Consider the following 24,297-nt stretch of genomic DNA (forward strand, 5'->3'; position numbering starts at 1 on the left):
TGAAAAGTAGTGTTGGATTGAAAATTGATATGACGTTGAAAACATAACGTTGTTTCAACGTCAGATTTCAACGTTGAAAATAAGTTGAATTTCGGTCTAAATTTGGTCGAGGTTTGTTGAAAACAAGTCGATTGCTGGTTGAATTTTGGTTGTTGTTTGTTGAAATCTGGTCGAATGTTGGTTGTTCTGTGGTCAGTGTATGTTGAAATCAGGTCGAATATTTGTTGAACTGTGATCAGTGTATGTTGAAAATAGGTGGGATTTGTGTCCAGGTAAACTTTTAATGTGGTAAATGTGGAGAATAGGATGTTAAACAATGGTTGAATTGAGCTTTTTTAACAGCTGAAATTATTACCCTTTATTATATCCATCAATGCCATTTTAAGTGTAATAAAACTGTCCCACAACTATATGTTGGTGGTTGGTGTACATGTAGTATGTAGTGTCGTTGGTATACATTTTGCCTTCACTTTTCCTAATAGACATGATTTTGCTTTGCTAATAACTATTGTGTTCACACTCAAAATATGTTTGTGACATAACACAGTAGTTAAATAACAAGTTACCCACACATGCCTCTTACAATGTCAAACAAACACAACTTGAATATTTAATTTTATTTAAGAAAAAAAATAGTCCATCTGCTAGACATCTTGTACTGTTGTTCCATATTAAGGTCTAATGTTTACATTCGAAACTTGTTACTACAGCATCTGCAATAGAGAAAAAACTTATTGTACTATCTTTAACATAACTTTGTTAATTTCATTATGCAGCCCATATAAAGAAGACTAGTGTCATATGAATGATATAGTTATTTCTTTGAATATTAAGTAATAGCTAACATGACAGTTTTTTTTAAACTTGAGTTCAGATAGTAAATAATAAATTAATTTAATAAAAACAAATCATAAGATTTTAGTAGACAAAGATGTAGAGCCCATTTAAAAGAAATTGTGACAAAATTTCACACACTTTTATGCGAAAAAAACAATAGTATATATTGCAATACTCACCTCTTATTATTTCAATCGGTCAAGCTTGGACACCATAGGCATATTTATTCTTTTTATACGAGATGTACTTTACAGACATGTTTTTTTGGTAAGACATCATCTACAAAAAAAATGTGTTTATTGAATTGCAGCATTTTCAAATTGTCAATTCCCTCCTTAAAAAAACACGCTTACAAAATTTGGACATCCAAAACCTTTCATAGGGGACTTTTCGATTTGAATTTTCCTCGGAGATCACTATTGTTGTGATCTTACATTTTTTCAATAATTGGTTGAAAAACTTTAAGTCCAATAATTATTATTGTAGCATTACGGGAAGTTTGTCTTCACTGAAAATCCAACATGATTCTGGAATCAGTAGCGGATCCTGAAATTTTCATTAGGGGTCCACTGACTGAATAAAAGAGTGGGAGGGCTCAAGTCATGCTTCAGTGATTCCTTATATAATCAACCAATTTCACCCTCTCAAGGGTGACCACAAGCATTGAGACTTTGACAGTCACTCATCTTGAGATACAATATTGCACCATAATCACCGATATCTTGACAGTCACTCATCTTGAGATATAATACTGCACCACAAGCACCGAGATCTTGACAGTCACTCATCTTGAGAAACAGTCATGCACCACAAGCACCGAGATCTTGACAGTCACTCATCTTGAGAAACAATAATGCACCACAAGCACCGAGATCTTGACAGTCACTCATCTTGAGATACAATACTGCACCACAAGCACCGAGATCTTGACAGTCACTCATCTTGAGATACAATACTGCACCACAAGCACCGAGATCTTGACAGTCACTCATCTTGAGAAACAAAAATGCACCACAAGCACCGAGATCTTGACAGTCACTCATCTTGAGAAACAATAATGCACCACAAGCACCGAGATCTTGACAATCACTCATCTTGAGAAACAATAATGCATCACAAGGACCGAGATCTTGACAGTCACTCATCTTGAGATACAATACTGCAACACAAGCACCGAGATCTTGACAGTAACTTATCTTGAGATACAATACTGCACAGCAAGCACCGATATCTTGACAGTCACTCATCTTAAGAAACAATAATGCAACACAAGAACCGAGATCTTGACAGTCACTCATATGAATATAAGATGATGTGCCGCAAGCACCGCGATCTTAACCCACACTCCTCCTAAGATACAATAATGTCCTTATATAATTTTAAGTGCTTTCGATAGTCATCTCAAGATGCTTTACTTTAATAAAATTCAAAATAAATATTATTCACGTATAATTAACTATATCAGTATATGTCATTTTACATCTTAATTTTTCATGATCTTTCATCAATAGATACTTTCGGCATGGCTGCTAAACGTTGAACCTGTGTTTACATTTTTCTTCAAACTGCAATGTATTCCAGTCTTTAGTGATACGTCTTATTTAATTTTCATTAACATGCATATGGATTAAGTTTAGACATTAAACATAAAATAATGTTTCTTTTATTTCCTTTATTTTTTTTTGTGCTGTAATAATTCAATACGGTCAATTGATAAAGCATCTTTTTAGACGTTATCATATAGACCACTTTGAAATTGGACAGATTATTGTGTACTAATTTGTTATGGTCACACATGTTTCTTATCTGCCGTATTCCTTCATTGATAAATCCTCGGAATACATGCTGTGAGTGACATCTATTCTGACCCAGAGAAAAGAATTTGTTTGTTTTGAATGTGTTGCAATTAAGGTCAAGAATGCCATGTGTTGTAAATCCTTGACTTTTAATTATATAAACATATAAAACATGTAAAAGAACTAGTATATGAGATCGCATAGGTGAACTTTAATATTTATTTTGTATTATTTGCCAGACGAATATTTTGTTTTCAATTTCAACCGATGTTCCATGATATATTATGACTCCGCCATCCCAGTATCTTCAATGTCAATGATAACATTCTTTTCCAGTCGCTTTTGCTTTAAATTACCAAATCAATGTTCATAAAACAGGCTCTTCCTCTTCAAGTCTTAACATAATAAGTTGCCGCACCCAATCAATGTACAAATATATGTTAAGGTAAATCTTGCTGTTCCCGAGATTACAAACACATGTGTGTATAATTGTAAATAATATCTGATCTGCTTAAATAACTCATATAAATAGGGTAAACGCTACACTATTGTAATGATTGTATATCTTAAATTATAATATATCATTAAATCAAACAATAAATGAAAATTTTACTTACTTTACTCTGCCGAGAGCAACTAATGTGGTAACCAAATTGGCGCAAATAAATTCGAAATGTCTGTCTTCTACGCATGTGCCAATCAGAAAAAGATATCCGTTTCGAGTAATTATAATATAATAATTTTATCGCAATTAAAAGATTAATTTATATATGAAACATTAATCGTTGAATTTATTCAAAAACATCATTAAACCAATATAAAAATTATCAATTAAGCAAAAAGGAATATACATAAAATTTGGTCGATCAATCTCATCTTGATTGAAATTTTGGTTGACATATAAAGTCACCAACCTTAACTAAACCGTTTATCAACGTTATATTTTCAACCAATTAAAGCATTGAAAGCATCAACTCAAATTCAATGTTGATTCAACGTTGGCAGTTCAACGTTGGAAATTCTAACCACAAATCAACGTTGATACAACAACGTGTTTTAAACGTTGATACAATTGACGTTGATACAACGTTGATTTTACGTTGATCAACGTTACAACCAAATTTCAACATATTTTCAACGTCGGTTCAACGTTGTGTGCCTGCTGGGTCGAGCCTGTACATCAGTGGCGGGTTGTTTTTTTTGGCTACTATCTAAACCACTTGTTTACAGTTAGTTGTTTAAACAGAAAACAAGACATATTTCAAGAATAATTTCAAAAAAGAATGCGAAAGATACCGGAGGAAATTTAAACTCAAAAGTCGAACATTAACTGACAACGCCATAACTAAGGAAGAAAAAGACAAACAAAAACAACCATATTTTAACATATCATATAGGAACTCAGACTGAGCGACACGAATCACACAAAAACAGCATATCCTGATCCACATGTGACAAACTGGATGAAAATTTTAATTTGGTAGGTCCCCTTTGAGGAAAAAGGTGCAACACAAAAGTTGCCCGAACGGATTTGAGACGAGGAAAGACTTAAATCGACACATCCGCTGCATTGAAGACGTATTGATGACCTTCTGTTGTTGTCTGTTCTATGGTCGGGTTGTTGTCTCTTTGAAACATTCCCCATTTCCATTCACAATTTTAATACTGAAATTTAACGGTTACCATCAATCTGTGACCATGTAACGACTCATTATCGAAATGTTTTCGTGGTCTTTGATCTTTGGATACCAGCGTAGAAGTCGGATCTGTAATTCCACCAATTGTGTTTTCCCAATTGTAACATTTTGACTGAGCATGAAATCGCATAATGCGTGATGCATGCACATCAATAGACGCTTACCTAGGTATAGCTTCTTTAAAAGAGGGACAAAAGATACCAAAGGGACAGTCAAACAAATAATTCTAAAATCAACTGACAACGCCATGGCTAAAAATGAAAGAGACAAACAGACAAACAAATGTACACATGAAACAAAATAGAAAACTAAAGAATGAACAACACGGACCCCACCAAAAACTAGGGGTGATATCACGTGCTCCGGAAGGGTGAGCAGATCCTGCTCCACATGTGACACCCGTCGTGTTGCTTATGTGATAACAAATCCGGTTAATAGTCTTATTCGGGGAGTCACATTCATGAAAGGGAAGGGGATTGTAGTTACGACATAAGGAACATATCCGCTATCATTTGTGAAACGGTTATCCATAACGGTCAACCAACTCGTGATGGCGTCCGTAAAATTTACGAAGAGATGATTTCAACTTCACCATTTGTAACTCTTGGTTTAATAGCTTCCTTGTGAGCAGCAACCCTCTATCAAGAAAATCATGATAGGAAATGCAAGCACGGGAATATCGTATCAACTGGAAGATATATACCCCGTATGCAGGTGCTGCTGGAATGTTGCTACTTAGAAATGGAAAGTTCACAATTGGAAAGCTGAAATCATCTCTTTTGTCGTAAAGTTTGGGTTTCAACCGACTCTCATTGTCAATTCCTAGATGTAGGTCAAGATATGAGGTCGACTTAACTATATCTGCAGTACCCTTTATCTCTTGTTCGATGGAATAGATGCATTCCACATAGTCACCAAATTTTGATTTATTTAGTAAAATAATATCATCTTTATAGCGGAAAGAAGAGATAAAGGATATTGCTAACTTCTTATCTTTCTTCCTAAGAAGTTCCTGCACGAAGTCAACCTCATAATAATAAAGAAATAAGTCGTCAAATAGAAGGGCACAGTTTGTTCCCATTGGAATGCGACAGTCTGTTGAAAAACACGTCCTCCGAACGTAACAAAAATGTTGTCAATCAAGAAATCAATCATCTTGATAATATCAGTTTCAGATAATTTTTTGTTTGAGTGATCCTTTACAAAGTAGGATTTATCCCTCCCTAGACCAAGATACTTGTATCCACGTTGGCCATTCTTTTTTAAGAAGCAGAGCAATACCAATTCTTTCAATTTGTCTTTTAGTTTGGAATTTGGAATACTTGTGTAAAGAGTAGAAAAGTCAAATGTTTTAATATTGTTACAAGATGAAAGAGAGTTAGATTGTATGTATTCTAAAAGATCTTTGGAATTTCTAAGTATCCACATCTGTTTCACGCCACCTCTAGAATAGGTTTAGAAAGAGGTTTCGTGGAGCACTTGGAAGACCCAGCAATATACCGTTGTATGTAAGGACACTTATGTAGTTTAGGTATCCAATACAGTGATGGAAGATCCAGTTCTTCATCTTTGGTTGCAATTCCAAAGGAACAGAGAACAGACCAAAGATTATCCAGAATTTCCTCTTTGGTAAGTGTCTTGAGGGAAATGTTGAGTTTCCAAGTTAATTGTCAAGACCTAATTCGTTTATCAAGCAGTTGATGTAATGAGTTTTACACACAATAACGATGTTGTTTTGGGTTTTATCTGCGGGGACATCAACATAATTGTCATGGAGGTAGGATAGGTGTTTTGCAATATTTGGGTCTTTAAAGATTGACGTAGTAATTTATGTGATTCGCTCAGTTTCTGTTGCTGACCTCGCCTTAAAAAAATAGAAGATACCAAGACCTTGTTGATTAATATTCAACTTCACAATTTTTATTTACATAATACTATTAGTTATAAAATATAAATTTAAGAAACTGACGATGTATATCATCTTGTTTACGTAATTACGTGTCCTTTCTATTTGTTTATGTATTTTTTTCAACTTTACATGTTTATAGTTTAGTCTATTTTTGTTAATACATTTTTATCATGGCTTGGTATTTTTAAATCCATCCATTGAGTTTTGTACAATGGTCATTTTAGTATTATTGACCCTCATTATTGTTTATGTACTATATGTCATTTTGTTATTCTTTATTAAATTAGTTATTTGTTATTATATTGATTTAGATTGAAACACAATGTTGACTGCATGTTGTGTCCCAAATTTCGATACATGTGAAGGAAAAATATGCAGTTTTTGGTGTTGCTCAGTCTTTAGTTTTCTATGTTGTGTTTCGTGTACTCCTTTTTTTTTGTCTGTTGGCCTTTTTCTTTTTAGCGATGGCGTTGTCAGTCTATTTTAATTTTATGAGTTTGATGCCCCACTAGTATATTTTACCTCTCTTTCACTTATTATGACTGGTTTTCTTTCTTTATTTTTTATTTCTCAGCTCACATATGTCATTTGTCTTCAAGATGGAAGTTTGAGCAGTTTTTCAAGTGGAATAAACATAATGGATAGATCACTGTTCCCCGTCCCCTATATAACTAGTCGATTTGGAGATTGAGAATGAAAATAACATTACAAAGACGTGACAGCAGAAATCCAAACAAAACCATACTAGAAACTTCACAGTGATCGTCGTAAGGACAAGATAAAACAAAACAAAATAGTACGTTTGAACTTCAAAGCTCAGGTGCGACACCTATATATAAAATCTAATCAATTTCGTTTGCTTCTCCTTTTACTTTTATGATTGTAGGTTATTCAAGGCCTTTAAATAGAAGCTACTACTAGCTATTATATTATTATCTTATGTAATTTAAATATCGATTAACTGTATTGACGCCATTACCTGCACATTATGTTCTTACAGTTAAAAAAAACAGGAAGTATACATTGTCTGATTAAATTCAATGCACATGTTTACCAAATAAGATAATAATGTAAACTTTTCTTATCTGATTTAATACTTACTACGTTGTGAGTCATATAAGTATAAAATCGTAACATCTTATCCTCTATTCTAATGTTCCACGTTTGTGAGTAGCAAAATAAAGAATAAGAAAATATTTGACGTGTAACAGCTTGTCAAATAGCTAACCGAAAAAAAAAACTATACATAACGTAATAACAGTACAAGGATTATATATACACATGGATAAAAGTATTGCAACACCAAATTGAAATTAAAATAAAAAAGAACACACTTTTTATTTTTTTGTTAAATAATTTGTTGAAACAGAACAAGTTGAACACTATTTAAATATCACCTGAGTTTAATCAATAAATATCGACTCTATCAGTTCTTATCTGCACATGCACCTACTGTACTCGTAAACACTAAACAGATGTTTCTATCCTCATTATTTTCAACACTTAAAATAACCAAGTTTATAAATTTATGTTATTGACACCATGTAATTGGTCATCCACAACTAATAACTGCAGCAAGATGGCAGATATCTAGCATGGGGGAAGCAGATTTGTCGCTGTGATAATTTCACGTATTGTTGGTCATCACCATTCCACTATAAGTCGTTTTAAGAATAAAAATCAGGCAAGAAACGATGTTAAAGACCTTCCGAGGTAAAAAAAAAAAAAAAAAAAAAAAAAACCCTATAACATCTGCTTGGGGAAATAAAGCATAATGAAGGTTGGTCAGAATGAAACAAATTGCAAACAATACAATCCTAAAAGGGGAATGATTACCATACAGGAGCCTTTAAACAAGAACTGTTCAAAGTCGGCTAATCACTGCTAGTTATCGTGCGATGATACCATTTCGGGGACCTTTGCTTACGAACAGACACACAGATGTCCGTATCAAATATAGTGCAGAGCTCGCCAAAGTTGAAAATATGCGTCGTGGAGAAAGGTCCATTTTCCAATGGAATTAGGTTTATCTTCCTTGGCCCAATTGTAGCCCGAATTTGAACCACATCGAGCATATATGGGACAATATTGGGCGTAAATTGCACGCAATAACACCCCAGTTCAAACACGTCATGAAATAAACAATACCCTTCGTCAAGAATGGTTGCTGCTAGCTTAGCAACAAATTAGTCGACTTATGGCAGGAATCCGAAGACGTTAAGAGCGGTTATCCGTTTGAATGGAGGCTGCGCATAAAGTACTAATTCTTTGGCGTATAACAATCAACAATAACGTGAACAATCATCTGAAGATTAATTTTGAAATATCTGACATTGTAAAGTTCGTCCAGAGTAAAAGTTGTAAAACACTTTTTTCTGTTATAAGAATTTTGGTCAGATAAAACATTTTTTTCATACATTTTTTGTTCGTTTTAAAGCCAATGTTATCATCAACTACGTTTCAATATCATTTTACAAATCTTTTATCATATTCCATCCAAAATAAGTGACTAATTTTTCAAGTTTTAAATCATGGTGTTGCAATACTTTTTTCCATGTGTATTTATATGCATTTTCCATGTGTATTTATATGCATTGAGCATATTAATGATTAAGGAAATTGAAAGACATTCCGATTGTTTCCTTGATTTGATAAATATGTACGATAAAATAAATCAAACGTCTCTTTAAAGTTGATTTGATAAAAGCTGTACTTTTAGTATAGCTATATTTATCTCATACTCAAATTCGGATACCAAAAAGAAATAAGAGTTGGAACATGTATAAATCCGTATGCCACTTGGTCATAGGCGCACATTTTAGACAACCTTGGTAACTAGTTAATCCATTCATACTGACTGTCATAAACCAAGACTCTTTGGCTCGATGAATACAATCAGTCCTTTTGAAGAAAAAAACATTAAAAAGTGTATAAAACGTAAGGAATATTACAGACCAATGCAGATATTCAAATGAGGATTCTTCAAATTTTACCAGTATGAATTTACATTTCTATTCGGTTCCTACTGACTAAAACGATTTTGACCGTAGGTTAAAACTACGTCGTATCGTCATTTAGTCTGTCTGTCTTATGTTTTTTTCTATTTTCTGTTATACTTCTATCTATTTGTTAGATACTTGATATATTGTCATTGCATTAGAAATAACACATTGAGTTTGAGTCCGTCCTGTTGTAGAGATTTCAGTGGAGATATGGCTTTTGATAAAGAAAATTCCTTGAAATTATATGTTTCCGCAGATTTCAGTTTTGTCATCCGTAAATATATTGATTTAATAATCGGAAAATAGTCAAATCGCTAGTAGTTAAAATTCGATTTTTTTGCGATTACAGTTGTAGTTATTAGCCTTTAGCATAGACTTATTTTTCAAGTTGTGCATTTTCCACTCTTCATTCTGTCTATAGTCATACCGTAAAAAGGTACAGATCGAGATTAATAATGAAGTTCTGAATCAGCGATTTCCGTGAAAGTTCTACACCGCGGAATCACTTTTCCCGTAATCGTTGATTATATAAATGAAATAATTTGCGTAGAGTCATGTCACTAGAAGATAGGGTTTTAATCAGACTGACAACGCCATGAAAAAAGACTTATGGCATCATAACTGTAGAACAAACAACCGTATAAAAAACACAAAATAAAAATTTAACGACTGAGCAACAAAAAAAAAACCGCCAAAACACGGGTGGGTGATCTCAGGTGCTCTGGAAGATAAGGCAGATGGCTTATCCTGATATATGTGTGGCACCCGTCGTGTTGCTCATGCACGTGCTAACCAGGTGATAAGTCTTATTTAGTGAAAAGGAAAAGGAGATTGTGGTAAGTTTATAGTCATGTCTTCAAAATTAATAGATAACGTTGAGTGTGTACGGTTTACCTTTTTATAAGAAAGTTGCGGCCCTTTAAAATAGAAAATTAGCATTCAAACAAGAATGTGTCCATTGTAAACGGATGCCCTAATCGCAATTTATCTTCTATATATAGACGACCATGAAATTGGGTTCAAAACTTTTATTTGGCATTAAAATTAGAAAGATCATATCATAGAGAACATGTGTACTAAGTTTCAAGTTGATAGGGCTTAAACTTCATCAAAACTACTTTGTCAAAAACCTTTAACCTGAAGTGGGACAGACGGGCGAACAAACGGACGAACGAACAAACGAACGAACGAACGAACAAACAAACAATGTTCCTTCTAGTAGCCTACATGTTAATGCAGTTATAATGCACTCGTAACTTGTTTAAAAAAAATCACTAGTATGTCTTTTCGTCGTATTTCGTTGTCAAACATTCGCACTTCGTACTTTATTTGGCCTTTAAACTTTTTTGGATTCGAGCTTCACTGGTGAGTCTTTTGTAGACGAAACGCGCGGCTGGCGTGTATACTAAATTTAGTCCTGGTATCTATGATAAGTTTATGGACACTTTATGAATTTATGAAATTCAAAATATTGAAACTAATAAGCCAGCTCTTTCAAGATTACAAAACAAATGACAAAACAAACACGTACTAAATTAAAAGCAATGTATCAATGAAGTTTTATTATAACGAGTTGAAGGTGGGTTGCTCTTTCATCTCGTTTAAGTAGCCATTTTATTTTAGATTCCTGGATCAAATTAATGATAAATTATTTACGGGCCTCAGCATTTTGTTTTTACACTTTAGTTATAAGATTGTGCTGGGCTGAATTATTCTCATAAAAGAGGGACGAAAGATACCAAAGGGATAGTCAACATAACATAAGTTATCATATCAATATAAAAATCTAAGAAAAGCGAGATGACTATTAAAAAATTTCCAGACCTTAAAAGCAATATACCAACTTCTCCTGCATATGGGCTAACATTTTTCTACTCATTCAGAATTCAAGAGCTTGCAGCTGCTACTCAATTTTTATAAAATGTCACCAGTGTCTGAGCAGAGCGTTTATGAGCCAAGGTTATATCAAAGAACGTCTCGTCCTGTTTCTTAAAAAAAATCATTGTAAGATACCAAGAGTCGGTTTTACAAGCCTTAGATTGAACGAAAGTCTCGAACAGTTTATTGTACTAACGTTCAATCTTAATCGTAAGTTTTTTTTAGGGGAAACCGCCTCCAAGACCTTGTTGATTATTACTCCGTATCATTTTCACAAATAATACATGATGGTCTCGCATTTAAGATTATTGGTACTGACGTCTAATGCTTCGTAATAACGTGTAAAAATTTCCTATTTGTGTCTTTGTTTATATTTAACCTTTACTGTTTATTCATTTTGAATATATACTTATTTCGTGGATCGGCATTTGTATATCCAGTCGTTGTGCTGTTGTCAATTTTGTGTTATTTTTTTTTCATATTTTGCTTATGCACTTACAGTACTTCGGTACTGGCATGAAAATACGGATTTTTTGTGTTATTAAAATTTACTGTAACAAAATATTAGAAATTATTATAAATTAAGGAATGTATCTCCCTCATGCAAAGCTCTGATTCCTTTCACTGATTTGGCTAAACTTTTTGGACCTTTTGGATTATAGCTCTTCATCTTTTATATAAGCTTTGAATTTCAAATATTTTGGCCACGAGCATCACTGAAGAGACATGTATTGTCGAAATGCGCATCTGGTGCAAGAAAATTGGTACCGTTAATTTTATTACCATTTTGTGTGTCTTTGTTGAAAAAGTATTTTTTCTATAGTGATTAAGATGATTTTACAATATTGACTGCTGTACCTCAATTTTTCACGTTGTTATCCACTATGTCTCATTGTTTTGCTCACACATTGGTGTCAATAAAATATAACTCTATGCGACTGTAATAAAAGTGAGAGGTTTAGCTTGCTATTAAACAAGGTTTAATTAAATTTTTCAATATAAGGAAATATCTGTATCAAGTCTAAAATATGAAAGTTGTTTTCATTTCCTTAGATTTGTTTGAGCTTTCGAGTGTGCCACTGTATAAGTACTTTCCGTTTTGAATATCCCTTGGAGCTCGGTATTTTTGTTAATTTACTTGTTATTTCATTTATTTAATGTGTTTATTTTTGTGGGTGTCTTAGCCAACGCTTCAACAAGCATAGAATTAAACACCGCATCCTCAATGCTCCTCAACTTTGTATTTATTTGGCTTTTTAAGTTTTTTTATCTTAGCGTCACTGATGAGTCTTATGTAGACGAAACGCGCGTCTGGCGTATAAAATTATAATCCTGGTACTTTTGATAACTGTTTACACCACTGGGTCGATGCCACTGCTGGTGGACGTTTCGTCCCCGAGGGTATCACCAGCCCAGTAGTCAGCACTTCGGTGTTGACATGAATATCAGTTATAGGGTCATTTTTATAAATTTGCTGTTTACAAAACTTTGAATTTTTCGAAAAAGTAAGGATTTTCTTACCACAGGAGTAGATTACCTAAGCCGTATTTGGCACAATTTTTTGGAATTTTGGATCCTCAATGCTCTTCAACTTTGTATTTATTTGGCTTTTTAAATTTTTTGATCTGAGCGTCACTGATGAGTCTTATGTAGACGAAACTCGCGTCTGGCGTATAAAATTATAATCCTGGTACTTTTGATAACTATTAGTATAACATTTATCGTTTTAATATTACATAATAAAGATTCGAACATTACATTAAGGATAACATAGTATAAACTACATACGTACAAGATGTGAAATAACATATTTAAAGTAACTTTACAAATACAGATGATGTCTTGTTATGTCAAATTTAAAAAAAAACAGATTTTTAAATATCTTTTCTTTTTGTTTGCATTCAAATAAATATTTAAGATCAAGGCAAAAAAAGTTACTGTAAGTGAGCTTAAAATAAGATAAAATAAAACAAATTTGATTTATATAAATAATAAACCAAGGACACTGTTGCTGCCTCATTCGCACTTCGGTTTTACTCCCATAACTTTAAGAAAATCTGAAGAAAAATAAAATATTATATTAATTTTAAAGACTTAAAGATTGCAATTGAACAAATAACATAAGCGGTACCAATTGTACTGCACTAAAATTGATATGTTAAAAAAATATTATTTATGTCGCTTTGGTGATGATTGGGACAAAATATTTATAAATTCAAGACCTAATATCAACGTTGAAGAACTGATAAAATCAAGAAGGACCCAAAGTTTAGCCAAATCCAAACAATTAATCAGGCATTCGCATGTTTACTTGTACGTCAAAAGATGTTTATTGGTAAAGACATTATTTGGAAGAAAACCAAAGATAAATGTACTTGAAAAAGATCAAAAATGTGAAGGAGACATAATAATTTTGAAATGAGCAACAGAATCAAAGAAAACAAAAAGGATGTTTTCATACAATAATATCAAATGCAAATAACATTTTTGTGTTTTACCAGTAGAATAAGAAATGCTGTAATATTGACTTTATTTTTTGTAAAGGGTACAGTTAGCGAAATGTAAACCAACATGTGTGTATCATTGTGGTAACTGTGTCCAGCACGCGCCCTAGTCCACCTAGCCTGTATAGCCTTTTCAGTTATGTATTGTGTCCGTCAGTCGAGTATCATATATCTCATTGGCTTTTGAAAGGAGTATCACATTAAAAGATGTTTTATGATCTTGCAGATCAACCTTGATTAAAAATGACAATACTATGTATTTTAATGGGAACAAAATAATAACACTTCATAAAAAAAGATATTTTCAACTCCAACACTCAAACCCAATAATTTTTAAAACTGGGGATGAATAAAATATTAATAAATATTTTTATAATTAATACTTTGGGGAAATTATTATTGATTCACTCATAAGGATTTGCATTGGAATCAACATATTAATTCTAAAATCAGTTGTTGACAGGATACAGGTTAAGTTCACCTTGTACAGATATAATCAAATTATAGTAATACCCTAACGGGAGGGACTGTGGTTGATTTTTATATGATGAGGACATAATCTTTCGATCAGTTTAATTAAGGTCTAATCGCCGCAATATAACCTGTTTGAGCTAATGCGGCGTAAAGCAACCAACAATCAATCAATCAATCAATTAAGGTCTGAAGCTGGCATGTCAATAAATGATAGTCGTCCTTTCTTAAATGTCAATATGATATGTTTCCTGTGTTACATATTCTGACATCGGGCTCGGTGTTATACTGAGTTTTGCCGAACTAAAGACTAAACAACAGTAACTCCAACAAAAACTAGATTGATCTCAGTTGTAACCATTTTCTTATATATTGAAAGTGAATGGTCTTGTTTTTTCCATTTTTTTTTACAGTATAAATAAGTTTTCCAGTTTTAACAACCTCATAAATTTTCTATTCACTTCATTTTTAAAATAAGAACCGTATTTGTTCACACAAATTTGATCGAGTTCAAAAGTCTACTTGTAAACAATGACTTTGTGGTAAAAAAAAAACATCTATTTGATATCATAAATAATTGAAATTGAAATTATATGATAAGAGCATCACATATTTCTGAATTTCTTTTGAAACCGATTAAACATTTTAAAGGACTTGTCCTTTAACTGTTCAGTATTGAAATGACACTCAATATATATATGTGTATATCATTTTCATTGCGATTATTTTACAAAAATAGATCTTTCAGAACAATATGTCAGCAACAAATAAGGGGGAAAACATTATATCATTAAACCAATCACAGTTACTGGTTTGTACAAAACACGGAGTGTTTGTTGATAACATATACGTTTTTGGATCTAATCTGAGCTTCAGCGAAAAAATGTTATACCTTCGTATCTGATTTTACCATCTCCATCAGTTCTGCTTTGGTTTATAAAACCTTGGACTTCTTCGTCAGACAATTTATCGCCAAATTTTCTCATTAGATACCATATTTCTACAGCACTCACATATTCTCTGTCCTTAAAAATTATATTAATAGCGTCCCTTATTTCATCTTCATTGTCGATTTCATTTATTTTTCGTGACATTAGCGTCAGGAACTCTGGGAATTCTATAACACCATTTCCTTCAAATAAATGTTTCAATTAGTACAAATATAAAAAAAAAAAAAAAAAAAGATCTGGTATGATTGCCAATGAGACAACTGTCCACATGAGACCAAAATGACACAGACATTAACCAATATATGTCTATATGTCACCGTACGACACAGCTCACAATCACCTATGTTTTAAATTAACAAAACGGAGATCGTCATACATACTAATTAAATTATCGAGGTTTAAGTATTGAAAGCGACTTCAATTTTGAAGTTTTGGCATACCTCCTTCAATTACATACACAAATATTTAATGGGCAGAATAAAATCAAATCCACTCCTGAAGTATCCTTGTGATGTCTAAATAAGTCTGTTTTTGTAAGATTAAAACGAACTCAAATTTTAAGAAAATTGTCATTAATTTACCCAAATATCGTTTCTTTTCAACATAGAAAGCCAAAAGACATGTTTTCTGTGTTTGTTTCTTTTACAGTTATTTGAAAGAAATAATACAGATTGATCGGCTAAAAGTAAAAAAATGCATGTTTCGAGATCGTTTCCCTACGTGTTGCAAAAAGAGACAGATAACAAGCGTTCATTTTAAACCTATAAATAAAAGAACGACGAACAACACATGGCAAAAAGATAATAAATAGGCAAAAATCAGGACATAGTTTATAGACAACAAAAGCTAACAAATTAAACCCCATCTAAAACTGCAAGTAAATTCATGTGTGATATTATAATCATTACTTCAACAGTAGCACCCTTCATAAAATTAATGTAAAAGTATACGATTTTTTCATTAAATCTGACTAATATGAACGGAATCTGTTTTTTTGCGACGTTATATTTTAGAGTCTTTTGATAAATATATCGACTAGCATTTATGACCCGATTTCAGCAAATTGTGATTTGGGAGTTGTAACTTCCCAGTTTTTGTAATCAATTATTTGATAGTTTATTGGGGTTTAATTTCATTTTTTTTTTATTTGTTTATTTCAATTATAGTTCCTTACACGTCGGTCTGATAAATTGTGTGTCCTTTATGATTGTGTGTAATAAATGTGCGTTGCTTCCGTGAAATCATTTTCATTTCACAAACCAACGTTTACAACAATGAATTCGCTTAAATAAGTAACTGTTACGATAAAACCATCGCAGCCTTACGGTAATCAATTTTGCATTGTTAAATTGTTTGTGCTTATAGGGATTATATTTACGATACGTTATATATTTAAAGTTTCCTATGAATTTGATCTAAGGATTCCTGATTCAAACTAATTTAGCACAATTAATTGGCTTGTTTGACAAATAAAGGTAAATTAATTAATCTACAAAGAAAACATGTACTGACCGACATGAAAGGCGAGACGCTCTCAATAGGATCATTCTGATAACACAATTAATAAAACAAATATTAATTTTCCTGAAAATCTTAAGTTTTGAACAAAAAAATTGAAATCGTCGATTGAAAGACATGATTTTAATGATGTTCTTACTCGTTACATAAATACGATCTATTTTCTGAAATTAAGATGAAAGACGAACTGAGATAATTGATACTCAAAGACAACATGTATAATGCAGCCAGAAATACGAGATGATCTTAGTAGGACCATTCTCAATACTCAATTATAATTATATTAAAATTAATGTAAGGCAGCGTCTCCAGGACCAGTTTATTCAAAAATGGTTCTCAGATATAAACAATTCATCAAGGGGGGAATTTTATCTACACTTTAAAGAAGAGTTTTGCTTGGAACCATATCTGTTAAAATTAAGGCGGGGTCATAGGGTAAACATATGTAAATTAAGGGTATGTAATACAAAGTTTCCCATCGAAACAGGAAGATGGAGAAATGTACCACGAAATGAGAGGATTTGTCCACTTTGTAAAGCTGGTCTTGGAGATGTATACCACTATATATGTAAATGTACCAACTATGAAGTTAAGGATTTAAGGGGGAAGTTCATACCTCCATATTATTTAAAATATCCAAATGAAAAAAAAGTTCTTGGCATGCTTAAATATAGTAATAGTAATGTGCTGTCTAAGCTGTCAATTTTTATTCAAAAGGTAGAAAAGATGCTTGTCTAATTTAAAACTGTAATAAACACAAACTTATTTTTGAAGATGTATAATTTAAAAATGTATTATGTTTGTATGATGAACTATGTTGTAATTAATATTGTGTATATAAATATGCTCCTGTTACGCAGTCTTCTGCGGCTGAGTTTTCTCTAATAAACTATCAAACTATCAAGACAACATGTACAATGCAGCAAGAAATACGAGATGATCTTACCATGACCATTCTCAATACTCAAGGAAATATATAAGTTAAGGCCTGCTCAAATAAAAACAATAAACTTTCATTACTTCATAATTCAAAGGCTATGAGATCTCGTGTGAAAACTATCTGTTACAAGTACTTATCAATAGAGCACGCAGTATAAAGAGCAGGTTGTTGGGTTTTTTCTTCTTTTTTACAAATGCAGGGAGATATTTTGTGTCAAATATCAATAAACAATGTCCCCCATATAAGACGTTGATACACCACACTAACCTTCAGCGTCTATTTCATTTATAATATCTTGAACTTCCCCGTCTGACGGATTCAATCCTAAAGCCCTCATTACTGTCCCTAGCTGGTTGGTAGATATGGTTCCATTTTCATCATAGTCAAACATACTGTACGTCTTCTGGAATTCTAGAAAATCAAAAAGAAAAGCATAACTGTTAAACAACTATTATTCTGAACTAGAAAATCAAGAGGAGAAGCATAAGTGTTAACCAACTGTTACTCTGTGATATTATCCAGAAAAAAGTAGAAAAAGTAACACCAATATAGATACTGGTATCAAATCTGGATATGGTTTCATACGAATACACGAACAAACATAGAAAATCGCCGAAAAGTCGGCTGAAAATGAAAATAGCTGACAATACAGTATGGAATTTGCTAATCATTGAAATAACTCATATACTTTAATAAAACTGAACTGCAGTAAAGTGTTAAAGAATAAAACAGTTCATAATAGTTTTCTTGAAATTGTTGGTTTCTGTTGTGTTTCTGTTGTGTCGTAGTTCCTCTCTTATACTTGATTTGTTTCCCTCAGTTTAAGTTTGTAACCCAATTTTTTTTTCTCAATCGGTTAATGAATTTCGAACAGCAGTATACTACTGTTATCTTTCCATGTATTTATAACAGTAGAAACAACTGAAAGAGACAAAAGGCATTGAATGCAGTTTAAACACACAACTTTACATTTGTCTTTAAATGAAATTATGACATTCATTTATTCACTTGTATTTAAGAGATCATTTTTGTAATCTTATTATCATATAAAAGCGTTGACCAAAGCATTATTTATATGCAGGGCAAAAGTTTTTCTTTTTTTTCTTTCCCTATACATTTAGAAACGTTGTCATTGGAACAAAGTACATGCATAAACTTTGCATCATACTGAGAAGTACAATTTGATTTTGAAATGATTCACGATTGTTATCAGTCCTTAAAAAGTAATGTTTCTTATGAAACATACATGTAATGCAATAATAAATATATTTTTTAAAGTCCTTAATTATAATTTAAACCTTTTATTTCTTCGTCTGTGAGTGGCTGATGTTCATCCTGTAATAGTAAATAAAAATATGAAAGTAAATTAAATGAATATAGAACGCTTGACGATTTCAGATATGTTTATAGCAATACTTTTCGGAGGACCAAAACGCATCAAGTTGATATAAAAGGACCTTGACCATAACCTAAAAAGTGGTTTGCGCTGACACAGCTGACAAAAGTAGATTCACAAAAATACTGAACTCCGAAGAATATTTAAAACGGAACGTCCATAACCAAATGACACTGACAAAATCAAAAGTTCAAACACATCAAACGAATTGACACAACTGTCATATTCGTGGACGTAATTTTTGTGCCTTTTAACCACTTCTTATGTGACGTCACTTTTTTTTTCACTTTTTGCGTTGAGGCCTTGACTAAGTCGGGTGTGTCTATTTTTGTGTTGGTCTCTGGATGTATCCGGGTTTTGTTTTCTGTAATTAGTTAATACTTCAGTTTTACCATGTATATCTTTGATTTCTTGATTGACAACATATTTGTTACGTTCGGAGGACGTGTTTTTCAACAGACTGTCGGCATCCCAATGGGAACAAACTGTGCCCCTCTACTTGCTGACTTGTTTCTTTATTATTATGAGGCTGACTTCATGCAGGAACTTCTTAGGAAGAAAGATAAGAAGTTATCAATATCCTTTAACTCTACTTTCCGCTATATAGATGACGTTCTTTCACTAAACAATTCAAAATTTGGTGACTATGTGGATCGCATCTATCCCATCGAATTGGAGATAAAGGATACTACAGATACAGTTAAGTCGGCTTCATATCTTGACTTACATCTAGAAATTGACAATGAGGGTCGGTTGAAGACAAAACTTTACGACAAAAGAGATGATTTCAGCTTTCCAATTGTGAACTTTCCATTTCTAAGTAGCAACATTCCAGCAGCACCTGCATACGGGGTATATATCTCCCAATTAATACGATATTCCCGTGCTTGCATTTCCTATCATGATTTTCTTGATAGAGGGTTACTGCTCACAAGGAAGCTATTAAACCAAGAGTTCCAAATGGTGAAGTTGAAATCATCCCTTCGTAAATTTTACGGACGCCATCACGAGTTGGTTGACCGTTATGGAATAACCGTTTCACATATGATATCGGATATGTTCCTTACGTCGTAACTACAATCCCCTTCCCTTTCATGAATTTGACCTACCGAATTAGACTATTAACCGGATTTGTAATCACATAAGCAACACGACGGGTGCCGCATGTGGAGCAGGATCTGCTTACCCTTCCGGAGCACCTGAGATCACCCCTAGTTTTTGGTGGGGTTCGTGTTGTTTATTCTTTAGTTTTCTATGTTGTGTCATGTGTACTATTGTTTTTCTGTTTGTCTTTTTCATTTTTAGCCATGGCGTTGTCAGTTTGTTTTAGATTTACGAGTTTGACTGTCCCTTTGGTGTCTTTCGTCCCTCTTTTATATTCATTTGATAAAATTTACTGTTTGCAATACCATAAATTGTTCTGAAAAATAAGGATGTTCTCATCCTAAGCAGAAAACCCTAGCCGTATTTGGCACAATCTTTTTGAACTTTTGATGCTCAGTGCTGTACAACTTTGTATATTTTTTTTACTTTCGAGCTTTTATATCTGGGCGTCACTGGTTAGTCTTGTGTGGACGAGGTGCGTTTCTGTCGTATTGAATTTTAAACCTGATGCCTTTTGTTAGCTATTATTCATGTGTTTCTAATATGTTCTCCTATTTATTCGTATTGTAGTATTATGTTGTCATTTTAATGTTATATTTAACTTACCATTAAAGTGCGAGGTTTGACATGCCACAAAACCAGGTTCAACCCATCATTTATTTAAAAATGTCCTGCACCAAGTCAGGAATATGGCCATTGTTATATTATAGTTCGTTTCTGTGTGTGTTACATTTTAACGTTGTGTTTCCATTGTGTCGTTTTCTTTCTTTTATATTTGAGTGTGAATTCAAATTACTATAAGACTTGTCATGGTACTTTTCTATCCCAAATTCATGTATTCGGTTTTGATGTTATATTTGTTATTCTCATCGGATTTTTTCTAATGCTTAGTCCGTTTCTATGTGTGTTACATTTTAATGTTGTGTCGTTGTTCTCCTCTTATATTTAATGCGTTTCCCTCAGTTTAAGTTTGTTACCACGATTTAATTTTTTGTCCATGGATTCATCAGTTTTGAACAGCGGTATACTACTGTTGTCTTTATTTGTTGCAGGCATTCTCCTTTGTAGAAATGGTGAATTGAACTTGGTCTATAGCTAGCTAAACCTCTCATGAGTATGACAAGTTGAAGCCGTGAATAAGAACAAATTGAGACTCTACTATCACGCATATTTATATATATAACTGTATTCAAATTTTAATGCACATATATCATATATATGTGAAACGAACATCCGACAATGTAAAAATGTAGGTGATAATTTCATTAAACATAATTTGCTTCTACTAATTGGTCACCTTTTGGGTATATACTAATATACAATGTATAGTGCTTATTCCAAATTCTATCAATTTTCAAACATAATTTGATGCATACCAGGTTTCCTTAAAAACTCAAAAATGGATAACTGATTATAGCATACTTACCATTTTGACTTATAAATTCCATTCAACGTTACTACAACCTTACACTACGAAATTTTAGACTTAATGTCTGTCAATTTGGATGATTTTAAATACGCATGGTATTCAAATTAACAATAGAAAACCCGTTCCGTTTTGATGAGTTAAGTGAAAAATGATACTTATGAATTATAAATTTAGAAAATGATTAGTGGTTCTATTGAATGACAAACGTCCCTCACTTTTCGCTATGATTTCTATAAATATTTAAAATGTCATGTAATATATTGAATGGATATGTAAATGATATACGTTTTACTTGGTAATTATATCGTATGATAGTATTCAGAGTTCCGTGGTTAAATAGCCATCTAACATATCTAGCATTTCTATCATTATTCAGGTACCTATATGTATTGAACCTGTCAAGGACTGAAATGAGAAACGTATATCAAAAGTGTCTAATTGACTATCCAATCAATTCAACTAATAATACTATGCATATACATAGTGGAATAAATGAGTTAGATAATAAATACAAGGTCAACAATTGTATTCTGCAAAAAATCACTAATTGTATAGCTTCCTTGTTACTTTCAAATAAACCAATATAAACAGAAAGCAAATGAGTATGTGTGGAACTTGATAATAACAGTTTTTAAGTTATAAAGCAAAGATAGAACTGAAATAAAAAAAAAAGTTTTGAATATACCGATTATATAGTAATGTCCTCATAATAATATGAATAAGAAAACAAACAATAAAAAACAGAAAAGTCTGTTAATGAATCCAAAGTCGATAACTGTTTTTACTATTGCATTTGCGCCCTTTTTGTGCTTCTTCGTTACATTTGTTGTTTTTATAGTGATATTAAGATGATAACACAATATTGACTGTTGTACCCTTATTTTTGACATTTTTAATCTTTGAGTATGTTTGTTTTGTTCATGCATCGTTGACAATGTAATGGAATTTGATGCGACTGTCATACAAGTGAGAGGTTAAGCTAGCTATAAAACCAGGTTCAATCCACCATTTTCTACATTAGAAAATGCCTGTACCAAGTCAGGAATATGACAGTTGTTATCCATTCTTTTGATGTGTTTGGACTTTTGATTTTGCCTTTTGATTTTTGATTTTCCTTTTTGAATTTTCCTCGGAGTTCAGTATTTTTGTGTTTTTACTTTTGACCCAGGCGTTAATTGTAACGATTTTCCGAAAAAAAAAATCAGAACATCTGATTACCAAAAGGAATCATGCAAATAATATCGACTTCGACCTCTTTCACAAGTTACACCTGTATTTTATTGACATGGTTATATCTATAAATAAGCTGTCTACAATTTTTTTAAATACTAAGATTTTCTACCTAAGGAATAGATTACGTTTGTCTTTTTTTATTTTTAGCCATGGCGTTGTCAGTTTGTTTTGGATTTATGAGTTTGACTGTCCCTTTGGTATGTTTCGTCCTCTTTTACCTTAGCTGTATTTGGCAAAACCTGTAGGAATGTTAGTCCTCAATGCTCTTCAACATCGTACTTTATTTGGCCTTTTTACCTTTTTTTTTGGATTCGAGCGATGATGAGTCTTTGTAGATGAAACGCGCGTCTAGCGTAAATACAAAATTTAATAAATATTAATATAAAATTAAATTAACTGATTGCAATACATTTGAATTTTTAAATACTAAGATTTTCTAACCCAGGAATAGATAACCTTATCAGTATTTTGCAAAAAAATAAGAATTTTGGTCCTCGATACTCTTCAACATCGTACATTTTTTGGCCTTTATACTTCTTTTGTTGTTTGGGTTTTTTTTTTAGGGGGGGCGAGCGTCACTGATGAGTCTTTTGTAAACAAAACGCCTGGCAGACGTAAAAACAAAATTTAATCCTGGTATCTATGATGAGTTTGTTTACTTATTTTATCTTTAGTAATTTGCATATTACATCTCAGATGTTCAAAAAGGTAAATGCTATAGACTTAAAAAGTAAAATCACAAAAATACTGAACTCAGAAGAAAATCAATTAGGAATGTCCATAATACATGGCAAAATCAAATAACAAAACGCATCAAAAACGAATGGACAAGAACTGTCATATTCCTGACTTGGCACAGGCATTTTCAAGTGTAGAAAATGGTCGATTAAACCTGGTTCTATAGCGCTAACCCTCTCACTTTAATAACAGTCTCTTAACCCCACTCTCCTACTCCCCTCTGCTTTTTTTTAATTAACACCACCTCCCTAACAAGGTATTTGGTAAAAGTTACCACAAGTTACAGCCCTTTTTTTGTCAAATACCTTAATACAGTTATATTACATGAGATGGCCTAATCATATTTGACCAATGGTAGGAGCACCAAGATACCACAAAGCTGCAATATAAATCACATGTCAACAGAAACATGTTTTTTTATCATGCTTAATCACGTTGTTAGTGACTACAATCTGAAAAAAAACTAGTTTAAATAAAACTCACATTACTTGTCGCGATACATGTGAACAAGGCATCTGAGTAAGTAATAGGGTACATCTTTATCCAATTTATAAAATTCATACAAAATCCTAAGAGTTCTTTTGAATGATCAGTTACAATTCAACAGCAACAAGAATGTTTTCATATAACACGGATGACCCATCCGCACTATCATTTTCTACGTTCAATGGGCCGTGAAAATTGGTGAAAATCTCTGATTTGGCAAACAAATTAGAAAGGGAATATCATAAGGAATAGGTGTACTAAGTTTTAAGTAGATTGTACATCAAATTCATCAAAAACTTCCTCGATCAAAAACTTTAACCTGAAGCGGAACGAACAGACGGATGTACAAGCGAACGAGCGAACGAACGGACCCACAGACCAGAAAACATAATGCCCATAAATAGGGCAT

General features: G+C 32.5%; 1 protein-coding gene and 2 long non-coding RNA genes across 3 annotated transcripts; all 3 read right to left on the reverse strand.

Moving 5' to 3' along the window:
- Nucleotides 1–598: 598 nt before the first annotated feature.
- LOC134709656 (uncharacterized) lies at nucleotides 599–3,787 on the reverse strand. The gene is made up of 3 exons (XR_010106011.1): nucleotides 3,251–3,787; nucleotides 1,017–1,116; nucleotides 599–713 (listed from the first exon to the last, which is right to left on the reverse strand). It is a non-coding gene; the product is annotated as an uncharacterized LOC134709656 (long non-coding RNA).
- A 9,306-nt stretch (nucleotides 3,788–13,093) lies between these two features.
- On the reverse strand, nucleotides 13,094–15,225 carry LOC134709657 (calmodulin-like protein 3). Its single transcript, XM_063569808.1, has 2 exons — nucleotides 14,987–15,225; nucleotides 13,094–13,176 (listed from the first exon to the last, which is right to left on the reverse strand). Exons 1-2 carry the CDS (start codon nucleotides 15,186–15,188, stop codon nucleotides 13,136–13,138), a joined length of 243 nt encoding a protein of 80 aa, XP_063425878.1. The 5' UTR covers nucleotides 15,189–15,225; the 3' UTR covers nucleotides 13,094–13,135.
- Nucleotides 15,226–17,768: 2,543 nt separating this feature from the next.
- Nucleotides 17,769–21,554, reverse strand: LOC134709659 (uncharacterized). Its single transcript, XR_010106012.1, has 3 exons — nucleotides 21,429–21,554; nucleotides 18,801–18,837; nucleotides 17,769–17,913 (listed from the first exon to the last, which is right to left on the reverse strand). It is a non-coding gene; the product is annotated as an uncharacterized LOC134709659 (long non-coding RNA).
- Between the last annotated feature and the right edge of the window lie 2,743 nt (nucleotides 21,555–24,297).

The sequence above is a fragment of the Mytilus trossulus genome, chromosome 3 (assembly GCF_036588685.1).
Source record: "Mytilus trossulus isolate FHL-02 chromosome 3, PNRI_Mtr1.1.1.hap1, whole genome shotgun sequence".
Lineage (NCBI taxonomy): Eukaryota > Metazoa > Mollusca > Bivalvia > Mytilida > Mytilidae > Mytilus > Mytilus trossulus.